Source organism: Mus caroli, unplaced genomic scaffold (assembly GCF_978045245.1).
Source record: "Mus caroli unplaced genomic scaffold, Mus_caroli_1 scaffold_7, whole genome shotgun sequence".
NCBI classification, from domain to species: domain Eukaryota; kingdom Metazoa; phylum Chordata; class Mammalia; order Rodentia; family Muridae; genus Mus; species Mus caroli.
The window spans coordinates 100,318,039-100,341,394 of NW_028227262.1; the positions used below are offsets into that span (position 1 = coordinate 100,318,039).

General features: G+C 48.3%; 2 protein-coding genes across 8 annotated transcripts; one reads left to right on the plus strand and one right to left on the minus strand.

The window, feature by feature from the left end:
- Positions 1-9,249: 9,249 nt before the first annotated feature.
- Tmem176a (transmembrane protein 176A) lies at positions 9,250-13,127 on the minus strand. Its single transcript, XM_021164448.3, has 7 exons — positions 13,005-13,127; positions 12,193-12,390; positions 11,905-12,015; positions 10,768-10,824; positions 10,430-10,648; positions 9,837-9,947; positions 9,250-9,512 (listed from the first exon to the last, which is right to left on the minus strand). Exons 2-7 carry the CDS (start codon positions 12,385-12,387, stop codon positions 9,471-9,473), a joined length of 735 nt encoding a protein of 244 aa, XP_021020107.1. The 5' UTR covers positions 12,388-12,390; positions 13,005-13,127; the 3' UTR covers positions 9,250-9,470.
- Positions 13,128-13,181: 54 nt separating this feature from the next.
- On the plus strand, positions 13,182-21,360 carry Tmem176b (transmembrane protein 176B). Of its 7 annotated transcripts, none has more exons than XM_021164437.3 (8): positions 13,459-13,604; positions 14,147-14,239; positions 16,821-17,014; positions 18,840-18,950; positions 19,220-19,276; positions 19,507-19,743; positions 20,568-20,687; positions 21,046-21,360. In XM_021164437.3, exons 3-8 carry the CDS (start codon positions 16,829-16,831, stop codon positions 21,130-21,132), a joined length of 798 nt encoding a protein of 265 aa, XP_021020096.1. In that variant the 5' UTR covers positions 13,459-13,604; positions 14,147-14,239; positions 16,821-16,828; the 3' UTR covers positions 21,133-21,360. The 7 variants fall into 7 exon arrangements, with proteins under 7 accessions (XP_021020104.1, XP_021020097.1, XP_021020095.1 ...); XM_021164440.3 differs by having other exon boundaries at positions 16,824-17,014; XM_021164445.3 differs by lacking the exons at positions 13,459-13,604; positions 14,147-14,239 and adding an exon at positions 13,182-13,246.
- The last annotated feature ends 1,996 nt before the right edge of the window (positions 21,361-23,356 follow it).

A 23,356-nucleotide genomic window follows, 5' to 3' on the forward strand; every position in this document is an offset into this window, starting at 1 on the left:
GGTAGGTCTGCAGAGGAAAAAACAACAAAAATTGCCAGGAATTCCTTTGTCCCCCTACCTAATGAATGAAGGCAATGTACTTATGAGCAAGAATGTGGCACCCATTTTCCCAAGCAAGTAGGGTCACATTCTTTCTCCAGAATAGTAGTCACTAGGCCCCCAAGAAACAGTTTCTGTTCTCAGCTTATTACAGAGAGATGTCTTCGGGAGTGGGGGGTGTCCACAAGAAAACTAAAACTAGTGGCTTATTGGCCACAGGAGTCTAATGAGTCCATTATCTGCAAACTCCAAACTTCTATCTTTCTAAGAAGGCTCATATACCAAGTCTCTTGTGTACAGCCTGATTGGTTTTTCATGACAATAAACTGAATATATGTTCTATGCCTTGTGACAGAAAGCCTGGGCCTAAATCATGGGCAAGAGTACCCTGAGATCTGGTGTCGTGGATCAACTTGTAACCCAGCACTTGGGAGGCTGAGGCTGGAAGTTAGCTGTGAATCTGAGGCCAGCCTAGGTTATAGAACGAGTCCTGATCTCAAAATAAGCGAACAACCAACCAACAGCCCCCCACCCCCAACCCAACCAAATAACTTCCACCAACGACCATGACCACCACCACCCAAAACATCCACCCTACTACCCCTGAAGAAAGAACTGAGTGCAAAAGCAATTCTGTCCTCTGGGGCTGCAATCCAGCAATGCCCTCTCTAGTGTGATCGAGTGTGGAAGAAGCTGTTTCGATTCTAGAATCGCCTAATGGAGCCCACTGTGTATGAAAGTTAGTCAGGGTCACGTTGGGATGACAGTCACCAGCTAGGACAACTCAGGGGGGAGCAGCAGCCTGAGGCAGGCAAGGAGGTGGGGAGGTGGGAGCCTTGCAAGTCATTGGTGTTTACTTCTGTGAAGGTCAAGGGCTCCAAAGTGAAGCAAGGGAGCTTACCATTAGAACAGCGCTGCCTGTCGAGAAAACGCAGAAGCGCACGTGCCTCCTGTACCTGGGAGAAGCAGCCACAGCACGCAAGGGGCCACGCAGCTTCCTCTTTAGGCATCGCGGGTGGGCGGGGGTGCGGGCCCCTTCTCCAGCTGGGGCGCTGGAGAGAGGCGGGGTGCCTGTAGAGGCTCTGCTGAGTCTAGGTGTCCTGGGATCTCGACCCTCTCCGTCGGGGGCCATATTTTCATAACCAATCTGCCAGCCACTCATTCTGTAACAGCCAATAAAGACATAGGAGCACATAGTCCCGGGAAAGCCCACTTCACTATATGAGGGAGTACAGCGCCGCCTTGTGTTCGAGGTGCAGCTTCAAGGAATCTGTCAAACCTTGCTGTTGGGTTTGGGGTTCCTGCAAGATACTTACTGCCCTACTGTGTGCAGGCTATAGCAAGTGCTAACTCATCAGTGGCAGGGACCGACTGGGTATTTCTTAAGCTCACTGGAACAGCACCTCTTTCCTAAATGATTCTTGTTCACATGCCAGGGGGCCGGAAACAGGGCTGGGTTTTATCTTTATTTTGAGACAGGGTTTCACTACACTGCCTAGGTTAGCCTTGAATTCAAATACACAGTCTAGGCAAGCCTCCTGCCTCATTCTTTCAAGTAACGCCCACTTCTGGCTTTTCTGTAATGTTCAATTCAGAGTACAATCTGTAAACACCAACTTGAGGACTACACCACTGCAGTGGAATCTCCATCCTTTTGCCTTCAGAGTATGTCCAGAGACTTTTGACCCAGATGAGATTTTGTTTTCATTATCTTTTTAATAACAAAATGATGTAAATGAAAACCACATAGACATAAGGTCCTGTGGACATACATAAAGCAAGCCATGAAACGGCTCATCGTCCCTAGGATGCCCTGTCTCTTCTCCACCCACAACTGATGCACATGGCCTGTGTGCATTTCCTCTTTCCTCTGCTCCGGACTGGCTTTTGTCCTCCACAGATGCAGGCCTAGAGGATCTAGACTGGCTTTGCCTGTTTCGATCCTCAGACAAACAGACTCTTAATGAAGGCAGTGTCTGTGGGTCTTATAGGTTTTTCTCAGTGCCATGTGTCCATGGATGCTCCTGTATGGTTTTCACTCTGACATATCCATTTTACTGATGGTTTGTTTTAGACTGGGGATGTTACAAACCATGTCTCTATGATCCGACTAGTGCAGGTGGGCTGGTGAATCTGTCCGCAAGTGTGTTGGTGGAGTCTTCAGAGGCAGGCTGCAACTTTATACTCATGTGTAGTCACTTTTCAGTGTGACAACACCAATCCCTGCCAGGGCATGAGACAGTTCCCATCGTACCATCACTTGGTGTTACCAGACAGGAGTTTTTCTTCGGTCAAATATGGTAGTAGCTTTGGTTTATGTTACCTTAGGGTGGTTGTAATTTGGCTCCATGTGGGTGTTGATATTGGATACATTTGCAGTGTTTATTGGCCATTTGGATTTTCCCTGATACCTAGAGTTCAGTTTTGGCTCCCTTTTCTGTTGCATCATCATCCAGAATGAATTACCTGAACTCCTCGTATTCGATGCTGGTTCTTTGCTGTCTCAATCCTACTATAAATGGCGAGTTCCCACAGTTCAACCTGTCCCTTGTTAATCGCGCACTCACAGACGGCCTCTGACACTGGATAGAGCATCTCCTTCACTTCCTTTGTTCATTTTTGAGGAATCAGACATGTCTGTTTCCAGTGCCACGAGCTTTCCCCAGCCTTTCCTTTTATGTCCTGTTTTGTGTCCTGTTTAAGAAATCTGTGTCTTGTGGCTGAATGTGACCTGGTGGTACAGGGGACTTAGGACTGTGTTCTCAAGAATTTCTGGTCTTGGTCTTTAGCTCATACTGCTTCCAGTGGTGTGGAGACGGTGTCCTCTCAGCTTCCCGTGGCAGGAGGAGGCAACTGTGTTACAAAAAGACCATTCAGATCATTTATACCTCCTTCTTTGTGGGGACAGGGTCCTTTTGATAGCCCAGGTCAGGACCGGGCTGAGGAGGGTCTCTGTGAACCACGGGGAGGAAGGGTGAGCTGCAAAGGGGTGACTCCCACCTAGAATTAAAGCACCTACTTTCTGTTTATTCTGAGATGAGAAGGGTGGAAGACAGTGGAGTGGTAGGAAAATTCTTCCTCCATCGCTAAATTTGGGACCCAGGGGCACAGCTCTGTGCTGACTGGGATAGAACAGGTGTCTGGGCAAACTAGGAAGGTGGAGGTCATTACTTCTCAGCATCTGCAGGGACCAGCACAACTGAGCCTCCTTGAACTTCTGAGGCTGATGGGACCTTCCATGCAGGAAGTGCTAGGAGACAATTGCTCAGTCGGGGAATGAGCACTTTGGAAAAAGCTTTTCAATTACCCCCCCCCCCCCCCCAACTACCACCAGGTTTTGTTTTATTTTAAATAGCCACTAGGTGGCAGGTTTAGTCACATCTGGATGCTTGCAGCAAAGGGTTCAGAGAAGGACTATGGAGGGAACTAGGAGTCTGGATTTAAATGCAACCTTCCTTTAATTCTGTTTGAGAACTCATCAGAGTTTTAAAACACATATTTCTGATGAGCATTACACAGTGAGACTGAGACAAGGCCTGCTGCAGCACCTCCTTTTTGAGCTTTTAAAGATGGCGTGGACTTAGCTTCCGAAGTATTTCTAGATCTGTTTTGTTATGGCCAGATTGTAAACATTCAGTAAATCAAATTGTTCTATTAGGAAATAGCCTTTTACTGGCAGGATTTGGCAAGCTGCTTTGTTTACCGCCTCTGGAGGGTTCCAGACTTGGGGAGCCGCTGACAAGAAGCCTGCCCCGCCTTCCGTCTCCTGCCCCACACTTCCTACTCCACAGCTTCAATCCCATCATTGTCCTCCATCTTCTCTGCAGTCTCAGGAAATCCCAGATCTTCCCTGTTCTTCATACCATTCTTGCCTGTACAGGGCCAGTCAGTACAAAGTTGAACAGTCCTCTGAGGGGAGAGTGAGTATGATTATAGGAAAGACAGAAAGGAAGACTGACTCAGAGACAAAGGTTAGAAATCAGGAGGGCTGTCCAGTCAGTACTGTGGCAGCCTGGAGTTTAATTGTCTTACACTTTACATAGGTGTATTGTCTGTAGATATGTTTGTGTATCCCATGCATTCTTAGTGCTTGTGAAGGCCAAGAGAAGGCATCTGATCTCCTGGAACTGGAATTACAGACAGTTGTTACCAACAATGTGAGTGCTGGGAACTGAACTCGAGTCTTCTAGAAGAACAGCCGGTGTTGTTAACCTCTGAGCCATTTCTACATCCAAGCCAACTATAAATATTGTAGTGATTTGTATGTTTGAGGACAATCGTCAGAAACTATCTTATCAGAAGTCCTGCCATTGGCAGTGACCAGGCATTACTCTGAAATGTTCTTGTGATGCAGAACGCTCAACGAGACACTGCTGAGCAGGTGCGTGTTAGCTGACACAATGAAAAACTTCCCCACAAGTCCTTGCTTCTACAATTTTGGTATTAAATTGACACAGGAAGTTGTAGTGTATGGTTTGTACTGCAATTATAGCATTCATGTAGAAAAGGGTATAAACATGTACACATTTTGTTAATGACACATACACATTTCCTGGATTAAGAATGAGGGGGAGACCATGACTCTAGACCCCTATGTGATTCCATAAGTCAGTCTCTTCCCTTTCCTATTCATTCTCCCACCCCTGCAACAAGGAACCCACTGTGCTGACTACCATGGTATATACCCCTCTGCCTTTTCCCTTTGGCTGTGGCTTATATAGGTAAAAGCAACACATCCTTCGATTTTGAAGCAGTGAGAAAGAGCACACAGCTGAGACTCTAGAAAGGTCATTATTCTTAAACAAAGGTAGGAGAACATTTTCAGCTCCCCCAGGAGTCTCTGTGGCTGGAGACAGAGCAGTGCAAGGTTAAGTGCTGGCCTAGGGAGCTAGGAACTCAGACTTGAAGTGGCTGTTGAAGCTGCATTAGGGACTGGAGGGTATGTGGGCATCGATGCATCAGGGCTGGCCTCTCATTTGTCACACTAGAGAAGACTGAAGGACATTTCTGTGGGAGGATATGAATGTCCTCAGTGAATGCAGGTGGTAGATAAGGAGGATCAAGCATGTGATGGAGACCAGTCAAGTGGAGTAAGAGTCACATGTCTTCCTCTGACCTGTTTATTCTAGGTTTTACCAAGCAGTGCCTTTTTCCCACTGACTTTTGCTAAGGCCCATACCCAGATGCCATGCGCTGTATCTGATATGCTTTGTGGATCCTTCTTAGGAAGACACTAAATTTTTAATGTTTTAAATTTTAGTTATTTATTTTTATATGTGTTTGCCGGTGTGTATGTGTGTTCACCAAGTGCATGCCTGGTGACTACAGGAGACAAAAGAGGTTCCTTTAGAACTGTGAGCTACTCTGTATATAAATGTAGCTTTTCTTCTGATATAAATGTCATCTCTGAGGTTTATTGCCCCTGTCTGCTGAGCTAGCCCTAGTCCTGGAAGCCTCTACCCTCCATACAATCTACTTTAGGCCAAGAATGTGTTCAGCCTCTGAGACTTACTGCTTGCTGAATATGCTCACCCTTCCTGGTTCTTTCTGAACTCTGTTGGCTGGTTCAATTCAGCTCTTCTGGCTCAAACTCTTTCTCCAAGCTGACTGATTCAATCTGGTTTCTCTCTTGGCCTTTGACTGAATTGCTCTGCTTGGCCTCATACTAACTTTGGCAGTATGTTCTAATCGTTTGGCTCCTCAGTCTCTGGCTTGTTTTGTCTTCACCTGTGTCTAGCTTGTTCTCTCTCCTCCTCCTCCTCCTCCTCCTCCTCCTCCTCCTCCTCCTCCCCCGTACTGCTCCTTCTTATGCTGCCTTCCTTTCTGCTCTCATGAGAGTTGGGCATATCATATTCTGTCAAATCTTTCTCTGATTTGTCACTTTGTCTGCCACCCATTTAGACATCTACAATGTAACATTATCTTCATTGTTTGGGAATAAATATGTGCACTAAAGGCATGTCTGTATTCCAGCCAGAGGGATTAAGAAGGTGTGTGCTAAGGATGTTTCTGCATTCTAACCAGAGTAGCCATGTTGCTGTGTAGAGAGAATATCTTGTATATTGTATGAATGCATCACCTGTCAGTATAAAACCCAGTCTATAGGAAAGGGTAGAATAGAAGATGGGACATCCAGGAGGCAGAAAGAATGCTGTGGTAGAGCTAGGTGTGGACAATTCATCTGGGAAAGATGTGAGGAGACAGACACATGGTACCTGAGCACAAGTAACCAGGCTTGTGGTAGAGTGTAGATTAAAATAAATGGGTTAAGTTATGATTCTAGGTAGAGAAGAGCCTAGCTATATGGCCAAGAAATTTGTAAATATATTTTGAGTCTGAGTCTTATTTCTAGGAGCATGGAGCTGGGAGGAAGTACAAGGCCCCACTTCTACATTGCTGGATTAAAATCTCTCTATACATGTAGATACTGAAAATTAAACCCGAGTCCTCTCAAAGAGCAGCAAGTGCTCTTAACACTGAGCCATCTCTCCAGCTCAACAGTTGTTTGTTTGTTTGTTTTTAATGATGGATTTTTGTCTACAATGGGACTTAGCTGCCACTCTGTGAGGTGACAATGCATTGCTCAGAATGGTTTCTGGCTTTGAATACAAGTTTCTCTCTCTCACCAACTTCTAGCTGGGCATCTCACAATCCATGTGCTGTGTAGACCATGCTTTCCCTCACATCACCTATGTGGCTGCTCCAGGGCCAGAAAGGAGAGCAGGGGATACTGCCTACGTGCGCCTCACAGGACGTGAACATATGACTAACTCCTCATCTGCTTACTAGATCAACTCATCAAAGGAAGATGGTGAACACAGCCTTTATCCGGGGAAGTAATGTACACAATCAATATCCAGGGCAGGTATTACAAGTAAAAGAGAGAAGATAAAGATTGGGGAACAATGCCAGCCTCTGCCAGCAGCTCACTGCTTGCTGTCCCTGTGCTCTGAAGACGCACCTTCTGCCCAGGTCAGTCCTGCCGACCACTAGGTAGGTTTGCCTAACACCTGTTGTAGAAGCTTGAAGGGAGGTTATACCTTCACTTGGGGACCCTGCTCTAGCTCCTTTGAAGTAAGAAGAAGGTTCTTGGAATGATCAGAATAAGATTATGTTTGCCATTGCTTTACTTTTTGTTTCTTAAGGAGGAAAAGGTTTGGGCCCATAGCTTCACGGTTGCTAGGCACTGGGACAGAACATCATGGCGGCAGGAGTGTGTGATGGAAACACTCCTCACTTCTTGATAGACAGAAAGGAGAAAAAAAGTAGTATTTTAAAATTTATGTCTATGCGTGTTTGTGTGGGTATTTACACAGGAATGCAATGCCCACAGAAACCAGCAGTCATTGTGAGATATCTACACCCACCCCCCGAGCTGGAGCAACAGTGAGCTGCCCGACATGGGTGATCCCACCGAACTCAGGCCCTTGGCAAGCACAGTCCACACCCTTCGCCACTAAGCCATCTCTCCAGTCTGTGGTAGGGCGTTTTATTTTTTAAGTAAGATTCTATTTTTCTTCTTTGAGAGTTTAACAAACATGGTCACACTGCAGGCAAGGACAGCAAAGATGTAGGACAGGAAACCAGAGAACATCCTGAAGTCTGGTTAGGTCGCCTGCATTATGCAGGCGATCTGTACAAGCATGCAAGACAGAAATGAGAAATACCAATTTCCCCTTTGAAAGTAACTTTAAGAAAAACAAAAAAGCAGGACCTTGGAAATTTTGGTTCTCTTCTTTCCACCCCTGTTGTGGTGGTGCTGTGGGGGTGGTAGAGTTTGCAAGTGGTGATGGTAAGCGAGCTGGTTAATTTTCATATTTAGTGACCACATTTAGATTCTGAGATGGGAAGCAGAGGTGAAGAGGTCGAAGTAGCCTTTTGGTTTTGAAATTTAACTTTGTCTGTTTGGCAACTGTTCACTCTAACGCATCTTTGGCTTCTCGGCATCGGCATCATTCTCAAGTATAAAGCCTTCTTTGCCCATGGTTGTCTCCTCCACTTCTCCACACCACCCTGTTCATCATGGAGGGCTTTGATTGTCTTCTCAGATTTTGGCTGCTAGAATACTTTTTTTGTTGACTGGGTGGGTTTGGATGCACAGACACAAAATTCTGCAGTATGTGACTGCCTAGCTTATGCAAACAAAGGGATTTTGAGAGAATGCCTGCTTTCCCACTCTGGGAGTCTTGAATAGCACAATCTGTTGAGGGAGGGAGAGAGAGAGAGAGAGAGAAAGAGAGAGAGAGAGAGAGAGAGAGAGAGAGAGAGAGAGAGAGAGAGAGAGAGAGAGAGAGAGAGAGAGAGAGAGAGAGAGAGAATCCCTGTGTCAGCCTTCAGTAAAATCCCAGTCTCAGAATTTTACAAGGGTTCCTCTGGTAGAAGCCTGTGTGGTCTCTCACCATCTCACCAGAGGGGAACCTTAAGAAGCCACACTGTGTTTCCCTAGAGCCCACTTAGGATGTCTTTCTGCCTCTCAATTCTGAGGTGTATCTTTTTGATGTTATAGGTTATCCATGAATACAGACACATGCTGAGCCCTCTGGGTCCTTCAGGAGGAATGCTATTGTGCAGGTGCTCATGGAACCCTGATATAGGCTGCCGCCAGACTCAGCTCTCTGGAGTCATCCTCCTGCTCCCATTAGGGCCTTCAAGGTTGTTCTTACATTCTTGACAGTATAAATATTGGAGATTTAAAAATATACAAATCATATGTTGTCCTAAAGTTTTATATATTTTTATAAGACAATTAATCTGGGGGTTTTCTCACAATATATTGGCTAACTAACTTGGGGAAAAATAGGTTTTCAGAACCAGGACGGTGAAACAAATCTGTAATCCCAATACTCAGGAGGCTGAGACAGAAGGATCATGAGTTCAGGTTCAGATGGTGCTACATAGCAAGTCTCCATCCTCAACATAAAGCAATGAGACTTCTGAAATGGTTGTATCTTGGTGTCATGTCTTGATTTTTGCTCAACGTGAAAATAAAAACCTATTTATCCAACTACCAGACATCCATCTTCTTAAACCAGAATTCAGGGGACAGTCCCTTTCCCCCTCACCCTGCACACCCGGTCATCTGTTTGCAGGTTGCATGATTCTAGAGCTGGGTAGGATGTAGGAGCTATGGGAAGAATCAGAGGCTTGCTGTCCTCACGCTGCCCTGCCTCCCAGACAGTGTGAATTCCCTGGTGTGACAAAGCAAGGACCTGCCAGCAATAACAGGAGAGTTTATTATCAAGTTGCTGCCTGAGAAGGGATATAGGACGGTGAAGGATGGAGAGACAAGCAAGTGCTGCTGAGAGCTGCTGTGGTGCTGGGCAGAACCAGGCAGTGGCCATGGCCCTGCTAGTGGGGGAGGGTCTTCTTAGTCCTGCCTGATTCTTCTTTCAGGCTTCAGAAGGAGGGACACCCAGAGCAAGAGGAAAGGGCTAGATCACAGCTGCACCCAGCAGTTTCTTCTCCTCTGTTTCCTAAGGAAGAAGCCAAGGTGAGATGTTAGTGACAGGAAGAGAAAGGAAAACAAGGTTCTGTGCTCTAGGCCAGGTAATTCTGGAGCCAGCTAGAACCAGTCTCAGCAACATAGGACCTGTGACTAAAAGCGCCACAGGTCTAGGATAGATGTGGCCTTCCCTGGCTTCTTTGGATAGGAACATTGGTTGGAAACAGACTGTATTGGATAGGACAGAAAGACATGATTCTTTCTGGGACTCACATAATGAACTCCCTTCTTCCCTAAGCATCATGTCTCATCTATACAGCACCACTGCCCCAAACATACCAACAAAGGGACTCACCGCCTTTGTGAAAAATCTTTTCCAGATGTAGATACATACAGGGGTGAGAGAAGCCAGGAGCAGCAGCACCCAGATACCCAAGAGCATAGCTTGGAGGCTCATGAGCAGGGTCTGAGAACACAGGGCAAAAGACAAGCGTGCTGGAGTGACAGCCACACTCCCACCCCTCTCCATTCTCTCTCCTGACCAGGGTCACTTTCTAACCATCACCTCCAAGTCTACAGCTTCTGGAATGGGGAGGGGTCATGGATATAGAGGGTAGAACTCCCCAGAAACCTTTCCCACTCTCCTCAGCAGCCTGAGCTGTGACGTGAGAGACTGTTCCAGAATGGACACACATTTACCATGTTGGTAACTCTTGCCATGTTTGCAACCCTGGGCCATGCATGGTTTGTGGCTCATAGTGTTTCTTTCCTAACAGTATGTGATTCCCACAGCAGTGGGAACAGTTTCTGATTTGTTTACTCACTCCTGTATCTTTAGAAACAATCACCAAGACTAGGAGGAGAGGGACCTCCTGCTGATGGAGTGCCTTCTCCCATGGGCCGTCTCTCTGCCACTATCTGTACTTGGTCTTCTCCATGGCCGCTTACCTTTAGCATGCTTGTGTAGTATATGCACAAGGCAATCCTAGCAGCTTCTTCGGGAACTGGAGTGGTTCTAGGCATGGCGGGCCATCTATATGAAGAGTCTCTTTGACACACATCATCTTCGAGAAAATACCAGTAAAAATTGAACTCACGAGACCCAATAACGATGGCAGCCACAGCCGTGCAGAAACTTGCCAGCACAAGAACGGTCCTCATCAGGGCCTAGGAAGAGCAGAAGAGAGACCTCAAAGATTCAGTTTTAGCCAGCCTGTGTGTGATGGGGCAGGAGGTCTAGCATATCCTTGAGGTAGAGCCTGGGTCCTGCCTGGTCCTAAACTTACCCAGCAGGTACCACCCCGTTTCTTGTGAAGGAAGGCAACAGCTCCAGCCAGCATAGCCTAAGGAGAGATTGAACCAAAAGAATCAGTATAGGACAAGTGTCTATTAATCCCCCGCCTCATTTCCTCTGTGTCTGCCATCTGTAGTGCCAGCCACATGGCCTAGAGCATTTCCTCTGCATCTCAGATGTTCTGCTATATTCTGTTGTCTATGGTGGAGTAACTGTGTGGGACAATGAGCTTGGAGCACAGTTGTGAGGCTGTAGGACACTGTTTTATTGACACCTAAGTACACTCGGTTAAGTCAGGTGGGAACCTTCCTATCCATCCCAACAACCTTCTTTTAAAGTCACACTAAATTCTTCAAGAACGTTCCAGGGACCAGAGATCTTGTAGGTCAGAGTCCCATATTGTTGGAAAAGCTGGGAATGCAGCATGTGACTTTAGGCAGCCTCAGGTCCAGACACTTGTCTTAGCAGCCATTGGGTCCATCTAACTAGGATAGAAGAACAGGAAGTCTGACACAGTTCGGTGGGCAGATGGGTCCTGATCCTATTTGATTATTCTATAACCAGTCCATATAGTCCTGCCATTGGATGGATTAGCATGGTTACTTTAATCTCTCCTCTCAATATGTTTTGCTGTTCTGAAAGTGTGGGTCTATCAGAAAGTCCTTTGTACCTATGACATAACCAGCTCAACCTAACCAGCTGTCGTTAAATACGATAGCACTCTTCTGACACAATTCATCCCTGGGTCCCCATAGGATGAGCATAAGGAAGTAAGAGAGCAGAAGACAGTGCTTCCTGCCTGATGTGCTCCACTTCCCCTGTCTCGAGGCAGGTGTTAGAGGTAGATTAGCCCTGAGAGCCTTAACTGTTGATGACTGCGGATGACAAGGAGCTTCTGTCAGCCTGCTGGGAGAAGCATGGGACAAGAGACAAAGCTGACCTGCAGCTGCACAGGCGACCATTTCATCACTTGTCATGTACACAAGCACCAGACTGGCTTACTTAATTCAGGTCTTGTTTGGCTACACACTCTGGGATGCCACGTCAATGGTGGTGGTGGAAGGGAAGCAAAGGGACCGCCATCTCTGTGCTCTCAGACAGCCCTGGACCTTCATGATGCCATACTTACCACGATCCCAGTCCAGAAGGGGGCGCCTTCGGAATACATGGCTAAATAACGGCCTATGTAGAGGGTTCCACCCAGAACCACACTCAGAGCCCCCAGCACGGTCTGCACCACCTGGAAGAGAGAGGACTTGAAACAGAGCTCTCCAGCAGCAGGGCTACCTGTTAGCTGCAACTGTCTGCACACAGAGACAAAATCAACTCAATGTCTTAGGCATAGAGGAGGCCAGAGGAAAATATGGCCCAAATGAGGGTCCCTCCCAGGGCCCATCAAGCACGTAGCTACTCTCACCCAGGAGGCCACCAGCACTCTGCTGCTGCCCTGGTTCTGGGTGGAAGCGGATGCTGGAATCCTTAGCCAAGAGCATCCGGCCAGCAGAAGTTTGGCCAGAGCAGACTCCTGGTGGATGTGCACGTCAATGTGGGTGGGTTGTGGAGCTTCAGGGTCCACCTTGCCGAGGTCTGCAGTCTCCATGTCCGCGGACATCGTCTGTGAGGGAGAAAAGGAGAAGCAGGAAGAAATATTTGGCAGATGTTTCAGAGGTGGCTTGGAGTTGGGGGCCAACAGAGACACAGAATGGCTGCCCCTGGCTGTGGGGCTGTATCTTCAGCTCTTTTGGAGGGTTGTCTGTCAGGGAAGCCTGATGCTGGAGTACCCGCTTCACCCCACATTTGCTTTGTGCCCCACTGCCATGGCCTTCAGGGGCCTGATGTTTGGATCAAGCAGAACCCACACAACCTATCTCTCCACCCAACCCCTGATTGGATCTCTTCTCTGCAGCGTTTTCTGAATCCAGGTCAGAGGCCAAGCCCCTTAAACAGTGTCCCCCTCTAACTGCTCCATAAGCTTCTGTCGCAATTATCTCTTCCCTACCAGGGTCCTGGAGACCACCTCACCCAGACGCCACCATCTCCTTGGATGAACGACAAGCACTGACTGACCCTGTCCCCACAGAATTGAGTGGTAGAGATGGAGGCCATACCTGTCCCTGGAGGCACACCCCAGTGTGTCCACTCCCCTAGCAAGCTCTCAGGGAGTCAGACTGGAAGGATCTGGGTGGACTGGGAAACAAGCTATGCTAAAGTGATGGTGGGCTGTCTTACCTGATTCCTCTGGGACCAGGAAAGTGTGCAGCAGGGAAGGCCAGAGCTCACACAGAGGCGCTGGCAGTAGTTGAGAACTTCAGCCCTGGCAGGAGGAAGAACCTGGGTGGGAGCCAGAAGGGGAGGGGGAATGGGCAGACCTCAACACTTCCTGGCAGGCAGCTGGGACTGAGGGCCCCTTTAGGGGCTTTCCAGCAGGCAGCTCCTTACTGGGCACTGGAGAGCTGGAGAAGGTGGGCGAGGTAAGAGCTGGGGTTGGCACTGATTGTTCCTGTGGAATCCTTTGATTGCACAGTGCTCTCTCTCCCAATCCTGTCAGGGATAGAGCTTTCTGAGCAGGTGCTGGCCTGTGCCACCTTGGGTGTATGAGTGTCTCTGTGTCACCTGTATCCCTGCTACAGCAGGCCTGATCATCTACTCCTGATGGAACCCCCTCAAGTGGGGCCCTTTCCTGTCAGCTAACTGCTGGCAAACTGAGAGGCTCCAGGTCAGGCCCCCATCCCTCCAACCCCTTCTTGCTCTCCTCTCTCTGGGGTCAGCTTTAATTCAGCTCCTCCCAGACCTCTCAGTTCCAGCCCCACCCATCGCAGAGGACAGCAGGTGAGGCAGGATCCTTCACGGCCCCTTGGTAGCCCCCTTTTGGAGCATAGGGTTCCCTCTTCTCTGGAAGAGTCTCCAAGTCTACTCCTCAAGCTTCATCTTGGCTCAGGATGCTTCTCCTTTCCTTCTCTCTCTGCTTTCCTGTAGGACTCTGGGGAGGGAGGGATGTGTTGGACAGAGGATGTGACTCTGGAAACAGGGCTGAGGCTAGGGAGGTCAGAGTCCGGCTTTACCTTCCATAGTTATCAGTGCCTCACGTCTGTGTTCTAAGAGCAGGGCCCTTGAGACCACGCAGAGGTGGGACAGCTGTGGGGACACGGGGTGTTCCTTTTCTTTGTTTCTGAACACTGGGAGGAGGGATATTAGAGAGCCACTATCTGGAGCGGTGCCAGAAGTGGTGAGAGGCTTCTTGGTGCCTAGGGCTTTAGTTCCTGCTCTGCAGAGGAAGCAGAGGGATTCTGGTGGCCAGGGCAGGGATAGCACTGGGGGTCTGGAGGGGACCAGCACCTAGACAACTGAGACTTTATTCCTGGAACCTCAAGGGAAGGTGCGAACCTGAGGCCTTCGTTTGTGTTTCTCTTCGTCCCTCCCGAAAGATTGTCAGAGTCCTGTGCTTCCGACTCTGAGGTGCACGGGTGAGTGGAGGGTGCTCTGTGGCGTCGGGGAGAACATGAGGGATGCAAAGGGAAGTGACTGGAGTGGCCATCAATATCCAGTCAGAACTGATGCTTAACCAGACTGCCCAGGAGAGCCAGTGGGCAGAACTTCTTTTGGATAGAGGCAAGCCATCAGAGGGGCTAAAATGGTTGTTGTAAGCCCGTAACAGGAGACAGTCGGGAAGCTGTGTTAAGCTCTGTGCTGATTAGAATGGAGGCTGTAATCAGGCAGAATATGAAGACCTTGTGGGCCCGCCTGAGGCCCTATGGAAACTCGGAACAGTGGTTTTATTCAGTGGGAGAAAAGTAATATATACCACAGACCACAGTAGAAACTGTTTTTCAGAAATTAATACCTGGACCAGCACCATAGGTCCTTGCCTCTGTATCTACCAAATTATAATATACAATCCAAAGATCAACATCTCTGTTAAAATTACTGCCTGTTTGTAATTTAAACATGCCTGTTCATGTGGGTGTGTGTCTAGCAGTACATATTGCCAGTCGTAATTTTCAAATATAAAAGAACTTCAAGGAAAAAAATCAGGACATGTGAGGAGGAGGAACTCACAAAAGCATAAACTAAAAAATGCCTTTCAAAACAAACAGCCAGCCAGCCACTGAAGCGGTGAGAGAACCAAGCTGGAGAGCCGGGAAGATGCTTTATGTGGGGAGAGTACTGGGGGATCGTTATTTTTATTTTTCAGACAGGATCTCATTGTGTCTACCTGGCCGACCCAGAACTTGCTATGTAGTCCAGGCTATCCTCCAACTCACTGAAATCTACCTGCCTCTGCCTCCATGGTGTTGGGATTAAAGGTGTGTGCCACCACACATGGAGGGAACTTTTTACAATACATACATTCCTATGCCTGGATTGTAGCTGTGTTTGGATGAAGATAGACATTTGTCAGACTTCAAGCATTGAAAATGGAGCAAGTGTTTGAATTAAATGAAAACCTACAATAGAATGTGATATCTCTTAGCTGAGAAAGCAGAAGTAGCTGGCACACTCCATGGAGGTTGGGGGAGAGCTGCTCCATTCTTGGATGAAACTCCTACGTGGTCATTGCTACCACATCTGCTGGGGGCTGGGGTGTGTGTGTCACTGACAACAGCCACTAAAATGCATTATTCCTTCCACCCTGGTTGTCATGCAAAGGGGTTGGAAATAACCTGCGTGCCTGTCAATAGGATACTCTTTCAATATTATGACAGACACACACATACATAGGGGTACTATGCAGTCATACAAATGGAAACTTTGGATAGACTGGTGTAGGATGATTCTAAAATATATGGGCACACCGATCCCTTGTTGTACAGGACCATGCATGATAGGTGACCATTTGTGAGGAAGGGTGAGAAGGAATATGTTTACATACTGTTGTGTACAGAACATGCCACTGGAGGCTCTGCAGGAAACTGGTCATGTTAGTTCCCATATAGAAAGCAATGAGGCAACTGGAAGACGGTACAAAGGAAGGGTTTAAGCTGTACTCTCTTTTATCTTTTGTGTATATTTGTATAGTCTGTGTGCATGTATGTTGATATGTATCTGGGCACATGTGTATGTGTAGGTGCACACATATGTGTGTAAGCATGCCTGTGGAAGCCCAAAGTTGACACTGCATGTTTTTCTTGATTAATATCTATTTAATTGAGATAGGTTCTCTCAGCTAAATGCAGGGCTTAGCTGGTCAGTTTGCCCTCGGGATCCTGTCTCTACCTCCCAAGTGCTGGGATCACAGGAAGCCATCATTGGACCTCTACAGCTAAGCTATTCACTGAGCCATCTCCTTGGCCCTCTTTTCAACTTTTTAACTAGTAAAAGTATGGTGGTAGTGGTGGTGGTGGTGGTGGTGGTGGTGGTGTGTGTGTGTGTGTGTGTGTAAACTCAGTTCCTTTTCGTCCCACTGAGTAACATCCAAGCCAAGCTATGTTAGGCAGCCTTATGTTACTGTGAATAAAGCAACTTGAAGGAGGGTAGATTTATAGGTTTGTTGGCATGGATTGCTATTTTTTGGTGTTTTGAGCTGAGATAAGGCCATTGCTCTGGGCCGCAGGCAAGGCAAATACAAAGGCAGAGGGAATGTGTCCTAGAGGCTGCTTGCCTCAAGGTGGTAAGGAAAGAAAGACAGAGGGAAGAGGGGAGAGAGAGAGGGGAGGAATGACTATGGGGGGGATTGAGGGGGTAGATGCTCTTCAAAGGCATACCCTATTGACTTACATCTTCCAGCCAGTCCCCACTTCCTAAGTCTCCACAATCCACCCCCACCAAAAGCACCTGCAGTCAAGCAAGCTGTGTGAGCCTGTGGGGAGCACCACCTAGGAGCACCGAACATTCAAACGATAGCATCCCATTAATCCTTTGGGGAGGGGGCCCAGGGCTGTGCCTGGTGAAAGGCTCTACAAGTGATTTGGATCTTCAATCAGGGCCACTGTGACAAGGTATCTGCACTGCTCGGAAGATCCTCTTCACCTTGAGCCCCTGGGCCACTCCTTACTCCACTTTACCTTTCCTAACTGGCACTTCATCTGTCTCTGTTGTTTTCCCCAGCAGGAAAGATGACCCAGAGCACAGTGACTGTGAATGGAGTCAAAGTGGCCTCCACACATCCCCAGTCCACTCACATCAGCATCCACATCCACCAAAAATCTGCTTTGGAGCAGCTGCTGGGAGCTGTGGGCTCCCTGAGGAAGTTTCTCTCCTGGCCTCAGGCCAGAATCCACTATGGGCAGCTGTCTCTAGGGGTGAGAGTTCCTGAAGTGGCACAGAGGGTGGGGACTCCCATCTTGGATAGGATGCAGAGGAAAGTGTTCTGAATCCTCAGGGAAGCACACAAGCTCATGGCTCCCCTTGCATTTGGGGCAAGGATTTGGAATTTTCTCTGCAGGGATTCGGATGGAAAGACATAACTATCTCTCTTTGGCGCGGAGAGGGCTGTGTCCGACAGAGAGTGGGTGACAGGAGAAGAGTTTCAGGGCTGTGAGATCAGGTCTTCCCTTGAGTTAGCTCATGGGGGCCAAAGGCTGCAGATGCAAGACAACACTAACCAAACCCTTCAAGTAGAGGCGAAGAGGACCCCTGAGCCTGGAAGTTCTCAGCATGACGAGAGTTAAAAGTAGATCCAGTGACATAAACACGTACCAAAGTTGGGAGGACATCTCATCTGAGGATCCGGGTGTGAGCAAGACTCTAAGCTAATGGGAACGGGCTTAGCCAGGGAGCAGCAGGATGCGGAAAGAAAAGAACTCCAAGGTAAAGGAGTGCCAGGAACAGGGCAGCCGCAGGTGACGCCAGTACTGGTGCTGTGAAAGTAAAGACAAGTAAAGGTTTGCCAGAAACCGTGAGTGACAGGGGGAGGAGCTCGGAACCAGCTTCTATGCATGAGTTTTGAGCACAAACTGGGCTCAGGTTGCCTCAAAGCCAGGAGGAACCCAGGTAAGAAGATCCAGGCTCGGTGCTTGTGTGTCAGAGCGGATGCAATGAGAGGAAACAGGAATCCGGATTTTTGAGTGCCCTCCCCCCAACTTGGGAAGGGATGGGTTTAGGGTGTAAGGAAGAAATAAGGCCAGAAATATGCAGAAGTTTAGAGATGGTGAGAGCCCTGGAAGGCAGAGGCCATCCTTGGGGTGTAGGGTTTGGTACAATCTAATGGATGAATCCGAGGTGCCGGAAGGACATGCAGATGGGGCACAGGTCAGTGACAATTGGGCTTTCTAGGAGTACACTCATCATAGTTAGGGCTGTCTGTGGTTTATTGGGGCTGCACCACGGATGAGATGAGAAGATCGGGATGGGCTTGAGCAGTGGGGAGCATCACATGGTAGGATAGCCTGTCGGGAAACTCCATGGTTCAAGGAAATGGCTTTAAGTGCCACCCTCCTTAATCACTGCCTGGACGATTCCTTAAAGAGCCTGCCTTAAGCTTGAAAGACTGAGGCATGTCCCTCATGGTAGGTTATCTGCAGCCACACCGTTTTCGAAAAGGGGTCTCTCTGGCACATCTTTTTTCCCCATCACATAAGACCTTATATAGTCTATGCTGGCCTCAAATTAGCCATGTATCAAGGATGGCCTTGGACTTCTGAGTTCCCCACCACCTCTTTCCCAATGCTGGGCTTACAGGCATGGCTAACCTCATCAAGGCTTATCTGGATGGGATCCAAGGGCTCATGTATGTCTCTGCATGTTCACCCCCAACCCCCCACCCCTCAGCACTATGTCCTGTCTACACGGAGCCCTTGCCATTGTGTTTGGATATGAGGAGTTAGGTTGGGATTGGATGCTGAAGGAGGTACTGGACTTAACAGGATGATATTCCGGAGGGAGAAGGAGATGGGAACGGTAAGAACCAGCAGAAAGTGATGACATTAGGGGAAGGTAATGAAAGGCAGATGGATGGAGAGCAGCGCAGACCAGTGCGACTCAGCAGCTGTTAGGACAGATCCTTCCAGAGTCAGAGATGTGAGGAGGCCAAAGCAGAGGGAAAGCTAAGCCCAGCCCCTGGGCTGGAGCTGTGCAGTTATCCCTGTGATGTGAAGGGGGCTGATTTTTCCCCCTCCTGTCTTGCAGGTGACCCAGATATTGCTGGGGCTTGTGAGCTGTGCTCTTGGAGTATGCCTCTACTTCGGGCCTTGGACTGAGCTGTGTGCCTTTGGCTGTGCTTTCTGGTCGGGGTCTGTGGTGAGTAAGAAACTAGCAAGGAGCTAAGTGGAGCCCAAGGGAAATGGTTGCCTGGGGGCTGGAGAGAACCCTTCTGAAGCACTTTTTTTTTTCTGGGCAAGGTTAGAAAGGGCAGGACACAGTGACAAGTGTCCGCTTGTATGCTGCTTGCCTTTGGAACCCTGCTTTAGTTGGGCTGTTCCTGGAGCTGTTGGTGGAAGTGTGATGGGAAACCTAGCCAAAAAAGGAAACTGGAGGCCATTTATTTTTCTGGTGTCTTCTCTTTCCAGGCAATTGTAGCTGGAGTTGGTACTATTGTCCACGAGAAGAGGCAGGGGAAACTGTCCGTGAGTCTCAGCTTCCTCCATAAACCCTGTCCATCTCTACCCTCCAAAATGGCCACTCTTCCCGTGCTTTTCTACCTTTTATCCTTTAGTTAGGGATACAATGGGTCTTTCCTGGAGGGTTAGCAGGGGCTTCCTGACACAGTGGCAGGGGAAGTTGGGTGGGTTTGAGGCTGTGACTCTGTGACTCTGCCACTGATGAACAGAGTGGCATCTGGACCTCTCTCTTCCAGGGCCAGGTATCATGTCTCCTCCTCCTGGCCTGCATTGCCACAGCTGCAGCTGCTACCGTTCTGGGTGTGAACAGCTTAATCAGGCAAACCAGTGTTCTCTACTACGATGAGATCTTTTCCACATGCAACTCCTTGCAATCAAGCATGGACCCTGGGTATGGACCCTGGACAGTGCGATACAGTGATGACTCAGACTGGAAGACAGAGAGGTGCAGAGAGTACCTGAACATGATGATGGTGAGAACAGAACCCACACCGCCCTCACTCTCAGGGGCTGGAGCCCTGGAGGGCAGGAATGAACAAGCTCAGTGAACTTGGCTTTCACCCCAAGGCCTTTGGTTAGAAAGCTATCATTGAAGCTGGGCGTTTCTCAGACTTTGTACATGAAGATCCCTGAATTAAAGGTGGGGTTGGGCACAGGCTGTAGGCCACCACTCTGTCCTTTTTATTGAATGGCTATTCTGCTTATCTACCTATGGATGCATAAGGTATCATACATGTGCACACGCGTGTGCGCACACACACACACACACACACACACACAAACACACAGCAGATAAGATAGATTTAAATGCCTCTTTGTTCATAGTTTTCATGGTTCTCTGGGGTAGCTGGGTCGAGACAGTTCACACCTGGGTTTTCCTAGAGAGGTAGTGGGTGTGGTCATCCAAGAGCTCACTGGGGCTGGGCACTCACACTGAGGCACTCATGTGGCAGGCAGATGACGTGGCTCTTGGCTGGGAGCTCAGCTGAGCTGTCATCCTGAGAACCTGCAACAGCTTCTTCATGTGCCTCTGGCTTCCCAGTATACCAGTCAGGTCCTGGGAGCTTGTCAAGAGGCGGGAATTGAAGCTGCCAGACCAGTGAAGGGCTGTCCATCGATGGCATGGTGTCATTTCCACCAGTCAAGCAAGTGGATTAGAAATGGTGGCCACCTTGTCACTTAGAGAATGCCACCTGCCTTCCTGGAAAGTGTCTGGATTGCGTGTGGCTTTGGAAAGGTGGCGATGTGAATCAGGGGAACCAACACTTGACTGAGTCTGTTCTTCCTTTGCCTCTAGAACTTGTTCCTAGCGTTCTGCATCATGCTCACGGTGGTCTGTATCCTGGAGATTGTTGTGTCTGTGGCTTCCCTGGGACTAAGTCTCCGAAGAATGTTTGGCCGGAACTCCCAGGCCCTGGTGAGTGTTTGGGAAGGGGCTTGCTGGGCAGTATGGGTCTCCGCAGTGAAAAGGGGAGAGTAACACATGGGTTCAGAAGTCCCTGATCTTCCTTCATCCCTCACTGTCTGTGGAGTGTGAACCCATCTCGTGTCCCAGCTGGCTTCTGCTACCTTGTGCCTTTCTGTGGCTGCCTTCATCATTCCCCACTTTGTCTATTCCTCACTTCTCTTACTCTGCCCCTCACCTTTCCTGCTGGAGAGCTCCTCCTTTCTGTCATTCCCTGTCAGTCCCTTCTTCTGCTGGTTTCAAGTGCGGAAACCTCCTCGGGATTCTTCACCTTTCGTTCATGAATCTCTTCCTCCTATTGTCTTTTCAGAATGAAGAAGAGACAGAGAAGAAACTTCTCGGTGGGGATCCAGCACCTGCGTCCCCGGCCAAAGAAAAGATCCCTGCTATCCTGTGATCCGCCCAAACCCACATGTGTCCCTGTCCAGAGTAATCCAGGGACAACGCAACTGTTCCCAGGGCTTCTTCTGGCCCCGCAGCACACACCTACTTCTGATGTACCCACTATTCAGCCCTCTTTCTCTTCCTCTCTCCCCACTGACCTCACGCCAATGTCCTTTCTTCCATGAACAGATATTATGTCATTTTCTCCAATGCCGATAAAGCAGAAACAACCAGAAAATAATACCCTCTCACAGAAAGGTGTGGGCTCTGCATTGAGACAGACAATGAGCCGGGAAAGGGCGTTTCTCGAGTTGTCGTGTGGGCAGAAGAGTGGTGGTGGAGCCTGATAAATACCCTGGCAAAAACAACTTGTGGGAGAAAGGGTTTATCTTATTATCCTGTCCATCAGTTGGCGGGGGAGGGGCATCAAAGCAGCAGGAGCCTGGAGTAGCTGGTCATATCACATCCACAATCAGAAGCAGAGAATGCTAAATATGTACATACTGTGCTTGGCTCTCTTTCTCTTCTCTTAGCTCAGGATTCCATGCCTAGGGAATGGTGGCTCCAGTGGTGGATGGGTCTTTACCCCCCAATTAACATAATCAAATTACTCCCACCACATATACATGTTTACTGAGAAGCCCTTCTTTCAGGTGATCTTACATACTTTGAAGTTGATTCTCCCAGAACCCATCCCACTACATGTTCAAGGGTCAGTTGCCATAGACAGGCCTGTAGGTTTGGGTCTCATGGAATTAAAGACATATAATTTGTTTAGAAGGTGAGACATCAAAGAGTGTGAAGTGGCAGGCAAGAAAGTAGTGTGAAGTGTTTGTCGAGTTTCTGTCAGAGGTGAGGAACACGAGGAAGTTATAAAGATGACACTCGGGGGAGGGGCTCCGATTGCTATAGGTGATTGACTAGTTGGCACAGTGCAAAGTGATGAGCATTCCCCTGCCTGAGTGTGCACTGGCATTGTTGCCTGGTCATTAGCTAAATCTCAAGAAACTATGGCTTACTTAGGCAGGAGTACTTCTTAGTTGTCATTCATAGATGCCCAGAGTTCCACCTACAAAGATTCCAGCCCATAGAATAGCAGAGGCAGTCCTGGATGTCTCAGAGGCCAAGAGAGGGCACAGTTTCATCAACCTCTGTGGTGGAGTTGGAGGTCATAGGTGTTATGTGTTAAGATAACTATGTTCCCCTCAAAAATCTGTGTTGAATGTGAAATCCCCAGTGGCTCAGAATGCGACCATGTTTGGAGATTCAGGGGAAAGACAGCCATTTTTGAGCCAAAAAGCCCCACGAGAAAATTGTTAGTGCTTCAATCCCAGGCATATTTTTATTAAGTCAAAAAGAGGAAGGGAGTATGTTAGAAAAAGGAACTGATAACGTCTCAGTCAGCAAGCCTATCTGTCCTGGCACTATTCCTGAGGAGACATAAATGTATATCTTCTCAGCATAGATAGGGAAGTAACAACAGACCAAAATAAGAATACCACCAAAGTCCAACTTCCATGGCCCAGTGCCTTTACTGAGGTTACTTATAGGAGTGTGTGTTAGGGGATACTTACAGGAACATAGAGGGCTCAGGGGCACCACCATCATCTAAAACCCTAACATAAGTGACACTTTGTAAGACCTGGGATCATGGAATTATCTACATAACTTTCAGGCAGTTTGATGAGTGGAGAATTTTCTCTAGGCAGTTTGGCTGACCTAAGCCTCCTCTGTAATCTTCCCTGCTCATATAATTTTAGGGAGAGTGGGGCCTTTTAAGTTTCGGGAACTCCCTGAGACTTTTGAGTTGTTTATTTTTCTATTCTTAGCAAGCCTTCCTTTGGCTTTGGCGTTTTTGGTCTTAATGAGCTACCCTCCAGAATGAAATGTTCCTATTCAGAGGAATTTTCTCTGTAACTGTCATGACACTGTCACACTGAAGGGACTGTTGGGTTTCCCATCCACCTGAGCATCCTCTCTCCTCTGAAGCAGGACCTTGCCCCTCCCACTTGAGACACTGCCATTTCTGTTTCCACTCACAGTAGGCGACTCTAGTGCACCACAGGACAGCCCCATAAGAGTGCCCCAGTCTTCAGTTTTGTATATGTGCTACCTGGGGTGACTCTGTACATGATGAAGAAGAGGAGGGAGAAACTCCAGTCAGGAAGAGAAAAAACTTAGTAGAAACCACACCTTGCTCTTTGAAATCATGAAGTTGTTAGGTGTAGGAGATGTGG

Excerpts from the sequence above, each read along its gene's own strand:
- Tmem176a (XM_021164448.3), bottom strand. The coding sequence starts at position 12,387 with ATGTCCGCGGACATGGAGACTGCAGACCTCGGCAAGGTGGACCCTGAA. Across the intron at positions 12,016-12,192 it reads GAGTGCTGGTGGCCTCCTGG|GTGGTGCAGACCGTGCTGGG; the intron begins GTGAGAGTAGCT and ends TCTCTCTTCCAG. Across the intron at positions 9,948-10,429 it reads ACTACACAAGCATGCTAAAG|ACCCTGCTCATGAGCCTCCA; the intron begins GTAAGCGGCCAT and ends CTGTGTTCTCAG.
- Tmem176b (XM_021164445.3), top strand. The coding sequence starts at position 16,829 with ATGACCCAGAGCACAGTGACTGTGAATGGAGTCAAAGTGGCCTCCACA. Across the intron at positions 18,951-19,219 it reads CTTTCTGGTCGGGGTCTGTG|GCAATTGTAGCTGGAGTTGG; the intron begins GTGAGTAAGAAA and ends TTCTCTTTCCAG. Across the intron at positions 19,277-19,506 it reads AGAGGCAGGGGAAACTGTCC|GGCCAGGTATCATGTCTCCT; the intron begins GTGAGTCTCAGC and ends TCTCTCTTCCAG.